Genomic DNA, 16,425 nt, shown 5'->3' with positions numbered 1-16,425 from the left:
ATCTCGTGATTTTCTTGTTTCTCTTCAATATATGTTTAAACTTTCGAAAATGATGGCAAAATGACACGAAGTTTATATTATTCAATGTATAAATTCTCGAATATGATGACAAGACTGAAACTAATCGTATCGTCACGCATTTTATCCCAGAAGGGGTAGGTAGAAGTGCACATTTAAGCACGTAATGTCGCTATACAATGTACACCCACTTTGTCACCATTTGTGTTATAAGTCCCATGTAATAGGGAGTGAGCATGTCGAAAATCTGTCGTCATGAAAATGAAAATCGTGTGCAATCGGAACGTAGATCTACGCCAGACACAATGTATTTTGTATTGTTGTCTTATATACGGCAACGTCACGCCTTTTATCCCCGAAGGGGTAGGCAGAAGTGCACATTTCGGCACGTAATGCCACTGGCACTGTACAATGTATATCCACTTTTCATAATTTGTGTTATAAGTCCCATGTAATAGGGGGTGAGCCTATTGCCATATATTGGACACAATTCCAGATTCCGTGCTACAATTGAGAAATTTTCGAGAAACCGATAAAAGCCCAGCAATTCTTTGCCCGACCCCGATTCCCGAATCGAACCTGAAATTAACTTTACATTTATGATTGCTTTTTTCGATATTTTTAAAATTTGAGTTACAGAAAAATAAATAAAAGGATTTTTGTTTAAATACATTTCCGATAATTTTTTTGGTTATGTACCCAAACATTACTAAATATGTATAATATTAAAAATATGTATAATATTAATAATATTGAATTTCATTTTCTGTTGCAGCGCACGCGCCGATCGTGATGACGAGTTTGGATATCGCGTGGGAGGACATGAATCCCAGTCCCGTCGGTATACTCGATCAGTTGAACCACCCGGAAGAACAAGGTGAGATTATCTGGTTATAATGTACTTTAAAGCCAAATAAATAAAGAAAAGTTTTGAGAAAAACAATATATAAGGTGTTTTAAAAGTATATGTCTCGGTTTTAATGGGAGGTAGTGTAGTGTTTGAAGATTACAATAGTGAAGAAATTTTGTACACTGGACCAGTTCATTCAATTTGAGAACATAAAGAAGTTAAATAAACATCGACTCTACTTTGCATAACGTGGTGCGCATACGCATGATGCGTATTTGTGAACCATTTCTCGCCTCACCCAAGGCGGAAGTAGTCATTGGATGATTTCCCCCCTCCCCCAAAAAGTAGACTAACTCGCACTAACATACAACGTTTTTTTTGTAATATGTTACAGAAATCAAGCTAACAGCATCAATATACCTACTGGCGGCCAACCGTTTGGTGGTAGGCAGAGAGGATGGTTCCATAGTCATCGTGAATGCAACTCATACGGTGCAACTGCAACTGTTGCATGGGAATCATCAGCAACTTGATGGTAAGTTGATACAACAAGTCCACTGGTGAACTAAGAACCTGCTGTAAGAGGATTTGTTGTCACCACCCCTACTCTTTCCGCGGGTGTCGTATACCTGACTAAGGGACTACATAGCGAGTTTCCGGGGCTCCAGCTCGAAAAGCACGTGTAGAAACGGGGTGGTTTTTAGTCAGTAAGAGTCTGACACTCACTCTGGCCTCGCCCATGGCGCGAGAAGGCATTAAATGATTTTCCCCCCTCAAATAAAAGGATTGTAACAAGGTCATGATTTGGTAAAGATGTCGGAAAATCGCTGTCTCATTTGCACGCGTGCAATTTACTGTGAAACAAAAATAGAGTCTATCTGAAAATTATTCATTAAATCTTGATCATCATAGATAGATTTGGGAGACGGTGGATAATTTATAACACTGAACTGAATAAAATTAATCCCGTATAATATTGTAACAATTATAGTTTTTGCTGCTCATGCCAAAAAAGATTTATAACATGTAACCTATATAAATGCCGGTAACGAAATCATAGTGCCACCTAACTCGATCCCAACGCCATCTATCGGGCTTATGTGTAATATTTTTCCAAATAATACGAATTTTGAAAGCGCTTTGACCCAAAAAATACTTAAACAATTCTTCTTCACTGTCGTAATACTATGTATTTCTTTCAGACTGGCCTCCACATCAGTTATTATTAGGGCACAACGGTCGAGTCAATTGTCTGCTGTATCCCCACCATGTACACCAAAGGTATGTAGTTTATATCTTATTTATTACTATTTTATAATGGTGAAGAGTTTCACCCCCTATTACATGGGACTTATAACACATATGGTGAAAAGTGGGTGTACATTGTATAGCGGCATTACGTACCGTAATGTGCACCTACATTTCTCTTACTCCTTTTCTTTTATTCCTTTTTTTTACTCTTTTTCACCTTTTATTTCTTTTATTACTACTTTTCACTTTTTGTGTTATAAGTCCCATGTAATAGGGGGTGAGCAAATTGCCATATACTGGCTATAATTCCAGCCTTCGTGCTACTAGTGAGAAATTTTTGTTAAAACCGAAAAAAGCCCAGTATTACTTTGGCCGACCCGGGAATCGAACCCGAGACACCTTGTCCGGCAGTCGCACTTACGACCACTCGACCAACGAGGCAATCAAATACCTCTTTTACCTTTTACTCCTAAATAACTAACTGAAGATAGCACACACCATTTAAAACCTTATAACCTATATTTTTTTAAGTCGCTTAACAATAATGAATATTGGACCATGCTCCCGCTACTGGTCGGCTCCTATTTTTATATTTTTAAATATTATTTTATTTTGTATTTTATAAGTAGTATTTAAAAATGTAATTTTAGAGAATTATCTAAAGCTGAAGAGTTTGTTTGTTTGTTTGAACGCGCTAATCTCCGGAACTACTGGTCTGAATTGAATAATTCTTTTTGTGTGCATAGTGCATTTATCGAGGAAGGCTATAGGCTATAAAACATCACGCTATGACCAATAGGAGCCGAGCAGAGCGGGTGAAACCGCGCGGAAGTAGTGAATAAATATAATATTAATGTTTAATATAACAGATACGACAAGTCCCACCTGGTGTCTGGGGGTATAGACTTCGCGGTGTGTTTGTGGGACCTGTTCAGTGGCGCCCTCTTGCATCGCTTCTGTGTACACGCCGGGGAGATCACACAACTCATTGTGCCGCCACATAATTGTAGTGTAAGTATCATATACAGTAGAACTCCAATTATCCGAATTAATGGGGACCGGGACCCATTCGGATAATCAAATATTCGGATAATCGGATTTTTTAAAAAAGTTGCCATTGAAGAGAATAAAAGCTACGTTTTGATATTGCACTATTTTTTTATTGAATTAAATTGCGGGGGAACTCAGTGTAGGCACAACGGCAAGTTAAGACAAGTCAAGTCAAGATTTGACGCGCAAACACTGGCTTCGCGGGGGAAAATAATAGCGCACTTAGACTTTTTTGGACAATTTTTGTGATTCGGATAATCGGCGATTCGGATAGTCGGAGTTCGGATAATTGGAGTTCTACTGTAATTGTATTTTTTATGGTATAAGCCGGTAAACGAGCAGACGGATCACCTGATGGTAAGTAATTGCCGCCGCCCATGGATATCCGAAACACCAGAGGCGTTACAAGTGCGTTGCCGGTGCGTTGCGGCCTTTTGGGGGTTAGGGATTTAAGGTTTGTTGGGGAATTGTTGGCGATTGGGAAGGGGGTAATTGGGCCTCCGGTAACCTCACTCTCACAACGCAAGCGTTGTTTCACGTCGGTTTCCTGTAAGGCCGTGGTATTACTCCGGTCCAGCAGTGCAAGAGCATGGCTCTCCCACACTTATGACAAACTTTAGGTAAAGAAAGCCCTAGTCCAGCTGTGGACTGTCACGAGCTGTTGATGTGATTAATTGATGTATGTATGTATATATTTTTAATTATTATGTTATTGACTTATGCCCGAATACTCAAACGCTACTCAATTTTAAGACGCTCTCAAAACTAGTTCTGTCACTATCAATTCTTTATAAAATGACAGAGATAGCACGATATTTAAGTACAACTTAAAATTGAGTAGCATTTCAGTATTTGGGCGTTACTCACGTAACTGTTTATATGTATGTGTTTTTGTTGCAGCCTCGTATTCAGAAGTGCATTTGTTCAGTCGCTTCAGATCACAGCGTCACTCTACTCAGTAAGCATTTTTCATATATTTTATGTTTATTTATTTTATTTTTAGCTATTAAGATCAAAATCATCTTCAAAAATAAATATATTTTTCAAAAACCAAAATATCTATAAATGTATCGATAAAAAATGTCTCGGGAAATCGAACTCATGAAACTTTGCACAGCAACCGTAACCATTCATCTAGCCGTGTAGTCAAGGCTGATGTGACGCTGAAACTCAGTAGCACTTTGCCCGACACGGGAATCGAACCCGAAAACCCTCGTCTAACACTCGCACTTGCGACCAATCGAACAAAGAGGCAGTCATAAAAAAATTACAAAGTCATAATTATTGTCCTTTCCTTGCACGGGACCACAGGGTCCCGGACCTATGGAAGGCATATGAGGAGCCGAAGCCAACTCGCAGAGGCCCGTTGAACAATTTTAATCTAAATCCTTCATTCATTTCATTTCATTGCATTGTCTCCTTGATTATTGTTATTCTTTAATATTTACATTGTCTTAGTTTTGTCTTATTGGTATTTAAGTCAATTAACAGATATATATTGCATGCTGTGCTTACCTGTAAGGGATTGAGGCACTAAATTTGTATTTCTTATACTGTCAGCTAAATTTGTATCGGTGTACTCAATTGTTGGTGAGCCAAATAAATAAAATAAAATAAAAAAATAAAAAAAAATGTAATGGGACATCATAATTAATAATAACCCACTTTTTCCTCCCCCCTACAGGTCTAACAGAACGTAAATGCGTGACCCTCGCCTCCCGGCACCTGTTCCCCGTGCTTACCATCAAGTGGCGGCCTGCGGACGACTTCATGGTGGTGGGCTGCAGCGATGGTACTGTCTTCGTATGGCAGATGGAGACGGGGCATGTGGACCGCGTGTTACATGGTGAGTTTGGGGGGTTGGGGTACGGGGGATGGGGGTTGGGGGATGGGGGATTAGGAATGGGGGACGGGGGATAGGTGGTGCAGTATGAGAGATAGGGATTGGGAAATGGGAATGTTCCCGGTGCTTACCATCAAGTGGCGGCCGGCAGACGACTTCATGGTGGTGGGCTGCAGCGATGGAACTGTCTTCGTATGGCAGATGGAGACGGGGCATGTGGACCGCGTGTTACATGGTGAGTTTGGGGGGGATGGGGGATGGGGGACGGGGGATAGGTGGTGCGGTATGAGAGATAGGGGATGGGAAATGGGAATGTTCCCCGTGCTTACCATCAAGTGGCGGCCGGCGGACGACTTCATGGTGGTGGGCTGCAGCGATGGAACTGTCTTCGTATGGCAGATGGAGACGGGGCATGTGGACCGCGTGTTACATGGTGAGTTTGGGGGGGTGCGGGGTACGGGGGACGGGGGACGGGGGACGGGGGACGGGGGATAGGTGGTGCGGTATGAGAGATAGGGGATGGGAAATGGGAATGTTCCCCGTGCTTACCATCAAGTGGCGGCCGGCGGACGACTTCATGGTGGTGGGCTGCAGCGATGGAACTGTCTTCGTATGGCAGATGGAGACGGGGCATGTGGACCGCGTGTTACATGGTGAGTTTGTGGGGTTGGGGGATGGGGGTTGGGGGATGGGGGATGGGGGATGGGGGATGGGGGGTGGGGGATGGGGGATGGGGGATGGGGGACGGGGGATAGGTGGTGCGGTATGAGAGATAGGGGATGGGAAATGGGAATGTACCCCGTGCTTACCATCAAGTGGCGGCCGGCGGACTACTTCATGGTGGTGGGCTGCAGCGACGGTACCGTCTTCGTATGGCAGATGGAGACGGGGCATGTGGACCGGGTGTTGCATGGTGAGTTTTGGAGGGGGGGGGTTGGGGGATGGGGGATGGGGATTGGGGGATGGATGATGGGGGATTAGGAATGGGTGAGGGGGAATAGGGGATGGAGTGTATTCTAGGGTTGGCGGATGGAAAGAGATATAATTTGAGATGGGGATATGGGAAACATATAAGAAGCTGTGTGAAAAGTGAGTAGAACGATACATTTTGGAACGATCACCTAGCCACTGTACGATGTACACCCACTTGTCACCATTTGTGTTGTAAGTCCCATGTAACAAGTGGTGAGCCTATTGCCATATAGTGGACACATTCCGAAACTCCGTGCTGCTACTGAAAATTTTTGGAAAAACCAAAAAAAAGGCTCAGTAATGCTTTGCCCGACCCGAAAATCAAACCCGAGACCCGTTGTCCGTCAGTCGCACTTGTGACCACTCGACCAACGAGAAATGTCAACAAATAAAGAAATAAGGAATAGTCTGTTAGTAAAGCTAAGCTCGTTCCAAAGTGTAGTTATGTAGATCTAATATCAATCTAAAATGAAAATGATTTGATATGTGATTAACTTTCTAATTACTAAATACTTAAACGTCACTCATATTTTAAAGCGCTCTCAAGAATAGTTCTGCCCTAAAAATTCTTTGTAAATGCCAGAGCATAGCACAACTGGATTTAAGTACACCTTAAAATTGCAGTAGCATTACAGTATTTGGGCGTAAGAAACTGTATTTGTCCAGGTATGATAGCGGAAGAAGTGCTGGCGGCGTGTGATGAAGCGTTGGCAGACGACCTCGGAGGGTCGCTGTCCACCGGCTCCAGCGATGGACTGGCCAACCCGGCTGTACACTTCTTCAGGTGGGTAGCTGTGAAAAAATTTGTTATTTGTTTGTGATGAGGCGTTGGCTGACGACCTCGGCGGGTCGCTGTCCACCGGCTCCAGCGATGGACTAGCCAACCCGGCTGTACACTTCTTCAGGTGGGTAGCTGTGAAATTATTTGTTATTTGTTTGTGATGAGGCGTTGGCTGACGACCTCGGCAGGTCGCTGTCCACCGGCTCCTTTGCGATGGACTTTCCATAAACGGCTGTACACTTCTGTCCAGGTATGATAGCTGTGAAGATTATTTGCTATTTGCCTGTGATGAAGCGTTGGCAGACGACCTCGGAGGGTCGCTGTCCACCGGCTCCAGCGATGGACTGGCCAACCCGGCTGTACACTTCTTCAGGTGGGTAGCTGTGAAATTATTCGTTGATTCATTTATTGGGTCGACGTTTGGCCGCTATCTCACCTGATGGTAAGTGATGATGCGGCCTACGGTGGAGCACGTCTGCCCATAAGCAACCTATTCACTCGAGCCTTGAAGACACCCAGGTTATACCCATCAGGAAACACAGACTCCGGCAAGGAGTTCCACTCCCTAGCAGTTCGCATAAAGAAGCTTGAAGCGAAGCGCTTGATTGGTTTAGAGGTGTATTATGTTTCTTTGATCTTGTAATGTTGACTAAATTGGTGAATAGTTTTCAGTTCGTAATTCAATTGATGTAATTTTTGACAGTAGTTGTATTGAGTTAATTAGTTTCTGTTTAATACTTAAATCGGTTTACAGATTTTGTATTTAAATTGGTTATTATTTTGCTGACAGTAAATAGCTTGAGTTTAATGTTGGAATTTATTTGAAATTAGCTTTTGGCAACGGCTTCAGTTACGTTCTCGTAGGATAAAAAGTATCCTATTACTCAAATCAGCTCATATACTGTTTGTATATCAAATTTCATCAGAATCTCTTTAGTAGTTTCAGCGTGACTGAACGTGACGTTCAAAAGTGCCTTCCCGGTCTATTTGATATAAATAATTTTGACTTTGACTTCCCCCAGAGGCCTGCGGCACCGCAACCTGACGGCGATGCGCGCGGCGACGCAGCGCGGGCTGGCGGCGCTGCAGCAGTCGGGCCCGGCCGGCAGCGCGGGGCCGCTCGCCGAGCCCGCCCGCGCAAGGCGAGCACAGCTCACCGTGCAGGGCTTCCGCAGTAACCCCGCTGGTAATTCATCATTTTTAATTAAAATTGTGTAGTCTGATAAACGAACAGACGGATCACCTGTACCCTTAGTATGAGTTTGCTTTACGTTTAAAGTAATCGAAACGAGAGCGCATTCGGCGCTCTGATTGGTTGGTTTATTCGAGCTGGCCAATCAGAGCGCCGAACGCGCTCTCGTTTCGATTACTTTAAACGTAAAGCAAACTCATACTAAGGGTACTGATGGTAAGCTTCGAAGTGTGGGAGAGCCATACTTCGCCACGAATGGGCCGGCTCGATCGGAGTGATACCACGGCCTCACAGAAAACCGACGTGAAACAACGCTTGCGTTTTGTTTTGTTGTGTGCATGAGGTTACCAGAAGCCAAACCTTGTAACGCCTCTGGTGTTCCAAGGGTCCATGGGCGGCGGCGATTACTTACCATCAAGTGATACGTCTACTCGATTGCCATCGCCGCCCATGGGCACACGAAACACCATCAAATGATCCGTCTGCTTATTTCCCGGCCTATATCGTAAAAAACAACCAACCTTTGTACTTACAGCGTATTAAATAATAATAAATTAATTTATTTGTTTTGTCCAGACCCTGAAAGCCACATCTTATTCTTCGACATCGAGGGTCTGATAGTGGAACTCCTCAGCGAGGAGTACTCCGCTATGAGTCCTGCTAGTTTGGAGGTAAGCTTATACTCAGTATTTACAACAGACAATATTAATTATTATGTTATCGGCTTACTCACGTATTTGTTTGACGAGGAACTCGACTAGTTTCAAACTCGACAGAGTAGCAGCGCGACAATCGCCGCGTCGTGAGTCGCGGAATGCTGCTCATGAATATGAGCCTCTAGCATGGCTTGAAACTAGCCGAGTTCCTCGTCAAACAGTTACGTGAGTAAGCCGATAACATAATAATTAATTTAGTATGTCTCACGAAAGTTACAATAAAATAAACAAAAAATATATGGAAACTTGCAACTCTATTACTTCTGTGGTACGGTTTATAATCGTCTGTGAATAATGCGTCAACTTTCAACTCAATATTTACAACAGAAAATATATGGAAAGAGTTAAAATTGTTGTTACAAGGTTTCGATTTTTTGCTCTCACTAGATAGATGGCGTTGGTAGCGTATTAGGGCTTTCCCAAATTTCACCTTTAACTATAAATGATTCCAATTAATGTTTGTTTGATACATTAACAGTCTTATAAGTGCCCACTGATGACCAGAGGCGTTACAAGTGCGTTGCCGGCCTTTTGGGGCTTGCTTAGGTATTTAAGGGTTGTTGGGGCATTGGGAGGGCGAGTAATTGGGCTATAAATATTGTTTAATAGATAAATATATTATATTTATAAAGGAGCGAAAGTAGGTATCTAAGATTCGTAGCAATTGGCATTCCATTGTCTCTCCATGACGCGTGTGTGGGTCTCATGGACCCCCATGTGTGTTTATGAATGAATGTATTTATATTTTTTTTGTTTGTCCAAACATGGTACGGTAGGCTTATCTGTGTTAAAACTCGGGGCCACCATGACATATAGCCATGTATGTGACATACCCATGGGCTAATGTATACCTATATTCCAGGCGGCCGGTCTGATAACGAGCGAGTACATGAAGGTGGCAGCCCTGACGCAGTCTGCCAGCCCTGACGCCACCAAGAGAATATCAGGTGATCACTTGTTTTAATACTACTTTAGCTTGAATTATGTTAAGCAATTTTCAACTCTATTACTTCTGTGGTATGGTTTATAATTGTCTATAAATAATCTTTCAATTATGTTAAGTAACTTTCAACTCTATTTCTTCTGTGGTATGGTTTATAATCGTCTTTGAATAATGTTTCAATATTTATTTTAATACATCTTTAATTTCAATTATGATAAGCAACTATCAACTCTATTTCATCTGTGTTACGGTTTATAATCGTCTATAAAAATGTTTCGATATTTATTTTAATTTAACTTTAACTTAAATTATGATAAGCTATTTTCGACTCTATTTCTTATGAAGTAAGGTTTATTATCGTCTAGAAATAATGTTTAAATATTTATTTTATTACAACTTTAACTTAAATTATGATAAGTAACTTTTAACTCTAATACTTCTGTGGTATGGTTTATAATCGTCTTTGAATAATGTTTCAATATTTATTTTAATACATCTTTAATTTCAATTATGATAAGCAACTTTCAACTCTATTTCTTATCTGGTACGGTTTATAATCGTCTATGAATAATGTTTCAGTATTTATTTTATTACAACTTTAATTGTGATAAGCAACGTTCAACTCAATTTCTTCTGTCATACGGTTTATAATTGTCTGTAAATATGTTTTAGTATTTGCTATTGTGAGTAAAATCTATCTTCTACAGGTTTGCACATTTTTTGAATAAGAAATAAATTGTGTTCTTTAATGTCAAACGATTATGAACTCTAACCACTAATAAATAAGGTCCAAAATTGTAAAAAAAAATTTTTGACTAATTATATACGTTGCTCAAATTACATTGAACTCTATAATGTTATTAATAAAGTATCGAATATCGTATTAAATGTCAAACGATTATGAACTCTAAGCACTTAAAAACAAGATCTAAAATAGCAAAATTTTTATTTTTATCAAACTATAATATCTACTTTACTCAAACTAAATTTAACTCTATACCGTTATAAAATAAGGTCTATAATATGTATGTATGTTTGTATTACCATGCTTCCTAACGGATAGACTTCTTCGGCCGCGTCAAGGACAAAGCCGGAGATATGGAACGGATATTGAAGGAAAAAGATAAACATGGTGGGTATTTGGATCAAGGAAACTGTTTGAGAAGTCGTCGGGTTCGATTCCTGAGTTGTAAATGTTGTTTTTGGATTATTCACTGTTAAAAATATGAGTAATGAATTAATGCGTCGTTGGTTAAGTGACAATAGGGCTCGGGTTTGATTCCCGGGGCGGGCAAAGTATTATGAACCCTGGGTTTTGTGTCTGGTGTTATATGAAACACAAACCCACAAGTGCGCATGCGCACCTCTACCTGCACGTTTTATTTGTATGAGGCTTTAATTGTATGAACGAGCTAATTCGACAAATTTCAAACCAAACTGGGGACTCATCATAATCATATGCAACATTGTTCGACAAACGAATATTGCTAAGGGATCGCTATTGCCGTATTGTATCTAGTTATTTTAGAGATTAAAAGTGTTATTTAGTAAACAATTTCTAAAAATAAAATCATTTTTTTATGGTATAAGCCGGTAAACGAGCAGACGGATCACCTGATGGTAAGCAATCGCCGCCGCCCATGGACACTTAAATCACCAGAGGCGTTACAAGTGCGTTGCCGGGTGTTAGGAATTTAAGGGTTGTTGAGGAATCGGGGATTGGGAAGGGGGGTAATTATAGGCCCCCGGTAACTTCACTCACACAACGAAACACAACGCAAGCGTTGTTTCACGTCGGTTTTCTATGAGGCCGTGGTATCACTCCGGTCGAGCCGGCCCAGCAGTACCGAAGCATGGCTCTCCCACACTAATATAATTTGTTTGTGTACAGGTATACTGGCTAAAATGAAAGAGGGAGCTGAGACTATGCAGACGAAGCTGCAGGCGAAGGCCGAACAGCTGAAAGGTCATATCGACAACAAAGGTAGGTGCTGTTTACAGGTTTTACAGGTTTCAGCGATGATACTTGCTGGGCTGCAGTACATTGGGAATTTGGGAAGAGTCATTTAGTATCGTTTTACGTTTTATGTGATTTTCTACGACAGTTCTACGTGATTTTTCTATATTTTTAAGTGATTTTTCGACATTTACGTGATTTTTTGACAAATTTACATGTTTTTTCGACAAGAGAGCATTGATCATCGTCAATGCACGAACGAGTGGAGAATTTGCATGCGCGACTGTTCGGGCTGCCGGGACAGCCAGTAATGGGTGCTTGCGCGGCCTGAGCTGATGCTTTAGTACTGCCAATGAAAGTAAATAAACAAGCATTCTCCTTTTTTTATGAGACATGCCGGTAATCGATCATTCGTATTACTTGATGGTAAGCAATCGCCGCCGCCCATGTACACTTGAAACACCAGACGCTTTACAAGTGCGTTACCGGCTTTTTGGGACTTAGGAATTTAAGGGTTGTTGTTCGGGAATGGGGATGGGGAAGATTGGGAAGGCGGGAATTTGGCCTCCGGTAACCTCACTCACACAACGAAACACAACGTAAGCGTTGTTTCACGTCGGTTTTCTGTGAGGCCGTGGTATCACTCCGGTCGAGTCGGTCGGTCGTCTTTAAAACATTACTATGATTATTGCTATAAAACATTCTATACAATGTCAAATCAATCACTTAGGTATTTGAGTCCTACGTGTAGGTTACCTAGGCGACCTAAACTCGGCGTAGGTATTATAATGGTGGTCTAGACTCGTCTAGGCGTGGTTGTCAGCCTTGTTGGCACCGGTTCGCCCACTATGAAGTGCGTGTTGCGGTGTAGTAGTGAAATAGGTGGTTTGTAGAAATTACTGATTTTGAAGTGGTTGTTTAGGACGAAATAAAAAAAGGTTACGTATAAATATAAAATTATATTTTTTAAAGTACAATTTAAAAATGTTTGTAAGTAACAATGTAAGTTCAAACTTCAAACCTTCAAGAAAAGTGCGTATTCCACTTTAAAAGGCCGGCAACGCACCTGTAACTCCTCTGGTGGTGCTGCCGCCTATCGTGACCATGAGCGGCGCTGATTGCTTACCATCAGGTGATACGTCAGCTCGTTTGATCTCTATTCCATAAAAAATAATGAAATTGAAAATAAAACTCGTTTTTCACCATTATATGTTTACAGCGTTTGGCAGCGTTCAGTTTTCACCATGTAAAAAAAACGACTTGATTAATAAAGCTTCATCGATAAAACGAGAAAACTAGACATTTAACACTTGTAATAGCTTTCAATATTGTACTACAACAATGCATTTACAAATATTATTTAGTACGATTCGGTACGACAATTTTGATATACTGGTACAATGTTTTAGACAAATACATACATATATATATTATGTACCTACATAAGTATCTGAATTAATATTGGCATATTGATTTGTTTATTACATTGTTTATGTATTCGATTGTTTTATAGATTATCGTGTCTATGTAATCTAACATAATCAATTGCTATTCGTTAGTCCCACTAAAACTCGAGAACAGATGGGTCTATTTGGTAAACTTTAGTCTTGCATTTGTGGAAGTCCGGGATGGTTTAAAAGGTGATATTGGGTCTCCGATAACCTCACTCACACAACGAAACCCAACGCAAGCGTTGTTCACGTCGGTTTTCTGTGAGGCCGTGGTATCACTCCGGTCGAGCCGACCCAGCAGTGCCAAAAGCTCAATAATACTGTAACCGACTTGACATAGCGACCACTCGACCAATGACATAGTCACTACTCATGTAGTATTTAAATAGACTCGTAATATAATATTTATGGAGGAAGTGGACACTTGAAGTGCTATGTACAAATAAATATACATGTCCAATGTACATACTAATGTTATAATGAAGAAATATCTGTTTGTACGTATTGAATAATAGTGAGTAACACAGATTTATTTTATTCTGATACTAGTTCCTCTCCTTGTGTGGTTTCTGGTATCCATGGGCGGCGGCGATATCACTGCTTACCATCAGGTGATCCGTCTGCTTTTTACCGGCTTATACCATATTATATTTATGAAAAAACAAAAGTAATTATGTAATTCGAACCAGTAGTTTTAAACATTAGCGCTTTCAACTAGACAAGGTTTTTGGTACCAATTTGGGGAACAGAGAGTAAAGTTCACTAAGATCCTCCGACCAGGCGAGGTGATCATGCCTGGCGGGCTTTCTGCCCAACTGTTGTTCGTTGGGATTTTCTATCCGTGTTTATTCGCATGTAAACTTCATATGTGCGATGTAGGATTTTTATGAAGTCATCCGTTGATTTGCTCGTCGATAGTCTATGTGCGACTTCTGTCATTTGTTACCTGTCGTGTGTCGCCACAACTACCTATATTTTTGTTTTCAATGGGTAGTAACTCTAAAGTAAATTCTTAAATTGACGCAGGTGAAGTCGCAGGGAAAAGCTAGTATATTGAAATGTAAATGTTAGCCAGGTAATGATATCTTGTTTTGTTTATATTCTGCACTCGGCCCAAGGTGGTCTACATTCATAATTTATTTCGTCCAAATGATATTTTAATACATACGGCTGGGTAGAATGTCGAGCGTCGTTTGAGCCAACTTGTTGGGTGACTCACACTGCTTAGTTTTATTTTACTTATTTAGCAGGATTGTGTCCACACATCATCAACAGCGTGCTATAAGTGTGCTGACCAAAGGCCGCTTCTCACATGAGAAGGTTTGAGCTTTAATAACTACGTTTGCTCAGTGAGGGTTGGCGATTTCAAACTTATATGCGAGTTATGCTTGGTGAGGGCCGTCCGGCGGAAGAATCCTTCTACTCTTATGAATAAGATAAGCAGATATGGTTGGTACATTTATCAGAATACCAACTATTTCCCATATGTTAATCTTTCCATATACATATTCATGGGCTCCCCTTTTATAAACATACCAGCCTCTGCCAGTGGATTCGAAAGATAAAAAGTATTCTATCACACAAGTCATCTACTCTATCTGTATAACAAATTTCGTCAAAATCCGTTCACTAGTTTCATCGTGGGACAAACAATCGAACATCCAAACAAATTTTCAATTTTATAATATTCATTATTATATTATCGGGTTACTGTTTGACGAGGAACTCGACTAGTTTCAAGCCATGCTAGAGGCTCATATTCATGAGCAGCATTCCGCGACACACGACGCGGCAATTGTCGCGCTGCTACGGAGCAGAGCAGAGTTATTGCTACTGAGCAGATTAATTTACTATGTCTCACGAATGTTATAATTAAATTAATAATATTAGTTTAATAGAGCGATACCACTATAAATGCTCGACCCAACTATTTCCCCAACAAGTTGGCCAAACTTCCCGCCCCTATGTCACAACCAACAAAAGCCTACGCCCTCCCCAAGGCAGTCTAGAAATCAAGTATCTGGTTTCCACAACACTTGCACACGTAATTGGCACTTATCTCTATAGCTTTAAAGGTCATAATCACCTGCCGTTACTGGGCAGGGCTTGGCGAATTATCCAGAATATATACCTTCTTTGTTTTCGAAGGCATTTTGAACAGTTGCAGTTCAGGAAGTTGGTTTGTTAATGGATGATTGAGTTCTTTCGAGTTTTATGTATGTTCTTGTATTTTAGTGGGTTGTTGGTTGTTTTTTTTTTTAAGGAGGGAAAACCGGTGCTTCGTTTCGAAAAGCAGGAGTAGGAACAGGTGGTGTTTAGTCAGTAAGCGTCTAAAACTCTCTCTCACCTCAACCATGGTGAGAGACGATATTAGATGGTTTTGACCGAAAAAAAAGACAGTGCTCTGTAAATAATGGGTCTCATAACATAACTGCAAAAAATTCACAAGGTTCAGTACTGCCTACCCCTTCTTGGAATAAAAGGCCTTTTCTTACATTAGAACCCATAATATTATGGATTCTAATCATCTGATATAGATTAGTAAACTTTAGTTGAACAGCTTGACTTTTTTATGATAAAGCCGGTAAACGAGCAGGCGGTACCTGATGGTAAGCACCATGGACACTCGAAACACAAGTGCGTCGTCGGCCTTTTAGGGGTTAGGATTTTAAGGGTTGTTAGGGAATTGGGGATTGGAAAGATTGGGAAGGGGGATTCCGGTAACCTCACTCACAACAAAACACAACGCAAGCGTTGTTTCACGTCGGCCTTCTGTGAGGCCGTGGTATCACTCCGGTCGAGCCGGCCCATTCGTGCCGAAGCATGGCTCTCCCACACTTAGACAGAATTCTTACACAGAAGTCTATAAATTAATATTGGTTCTAATTATCTGATATAGATTAGTGACCATTAGTTAAACAGCTTGCCTTAATAATCTTGTCAACTGCGTGCCATAATTATATCAATTAAATGCTGAATTAATTATTTAGGTATGCATTAAGCCTTGGTATCTGATACCTACGTAATTTATTTTGTACTAGCTACTTCCGCGCGGTTTTACCCGCTTTGCTCGGCTCCTATTGGTCATAGCGTGATGTTTTATAGCATATGGCCTTCCTTGATAAATACGCTATCCAACATAAGTAGAATTATTCGAATCGGACTAGTAGTTCCGGAAAATAGGTATGCCGTCAAAACAAAAAAAGAAAGTTTCGGAAAAAAATTGTTGCATTTTTTTATAATTGGGTAATTATTTTGACTTTTCAATACAATATAATATCCCAAAATAATCGTACTTTCATTCATTAATATGACGATATACTTATTTATTTTTTTGAGAAATAAGTGTGTTATTTTATTTGACACTAAAATTTTATAACGTCATAAGTTGCGATCTCCTA

The 16,425-nt window shown here is 40.7% G+C and overlaps 1 protein-coding gene and 1 long non-coding RNA gene across 10 annotated transcripts in view; one reads left to right on the top strand and one right to left on the bottom strand.

Moving 5' to 3' along the window:
* Positions 1 to 16,425, top strand: part of LOC118279672 (WD repeat-containing protein 7) — a 111,843-nt gene that overhangs the window by 12,292 nt on the left and 83,126 nt on the right. For 6 of the 9 annotated variants that reach the window (XM_050702601.1, XM_050702603.1, XM_050702604.1 and 3 more), the window contains 12 exons: positions 794 to 895; positions 1,263 to 1,403; positions 2,071 to 2,149; positions 2,989 to 3,130; positions 4,070 to 4,127; positions 4,854 to 5,015; positions 6,651 to 6,768; positions 7,788 to 7,951; positions 8,534 to 8,628; positions 9,536 to 9,620; positions 10,680 to 10,748; positions 11,508 to 11,600. In XM_050702601.1, the coding sequence (XP_050558558.1) occupies positions 794 to 895; positions 1,263 to 1,403; positions 2,071 to 2,149; positions 2,989 to 3,130; positions 4,070 to 4,127; positions 4,854 to 5,015; positions 6,651 to 6,768; positions 7,788 to 7,951; positions 8,534 to 8,628; positions 9,536 to 9,620; positions 10,680 to 10,748; positions 11,508 to 11,600 (1,308 nt within the window). The remainder of the gene's footprint in view (positions 1 to 793; positions 896 to 1,262; positions 1,404 to 2,070; positions 2,150 to 2,988; positions 3,131 to 4,069; positions 4,128 to 4,853; positions 5,016 to 6,650; positions 6,769 to 7,787; positions 7,952 to 8,533; positions 8,629 to 9,535; positions 9,621 to 10,679; positions 10,749 to 11,507; positions 11,601 to 16,425) is intronic. The other 3 variants (XM_050702608.1, XM_050702607.1, XM_050702609.1) reach the window with 2 other exon arrangements.
* Positions 7,173 to 16,425, bottom strand: part of LOC126912125 (uncharacterized) — a 161,201-nt gene continuing 151,948 nt past the window's right edge. Inside the window, exon 2 of the long non-coding RNA XR_007706768.1 lies at positions 7,173 to 7,255. This is a non-coding gene — a long non-coding RNA (uncharacterized LOC126912125). The remainder of the gene's footprint in view (positions 7,256 to 16,425) is intronic.

The sequence above is a fragment of the Spodoptera frugiperda genome, chromosome 22, assembly GCF_023101765.2.
Source record: "Spodoptera frugiperda isolate SF20-4 chromosome 22, AGI-APGP_CSIRO_Sfru_2.0, whole genome shotgun sequence".
NCBI classification, from domain to species: Eukaryota; Metazoa; Arthropoda; class Insecta; order Lepidoptera; family Noctuidae; genus Spodoptera; species Spodoptera frugiperda.
This window is presented reverse-complemented; position numbering and strand designations above follow the sequence as displayed.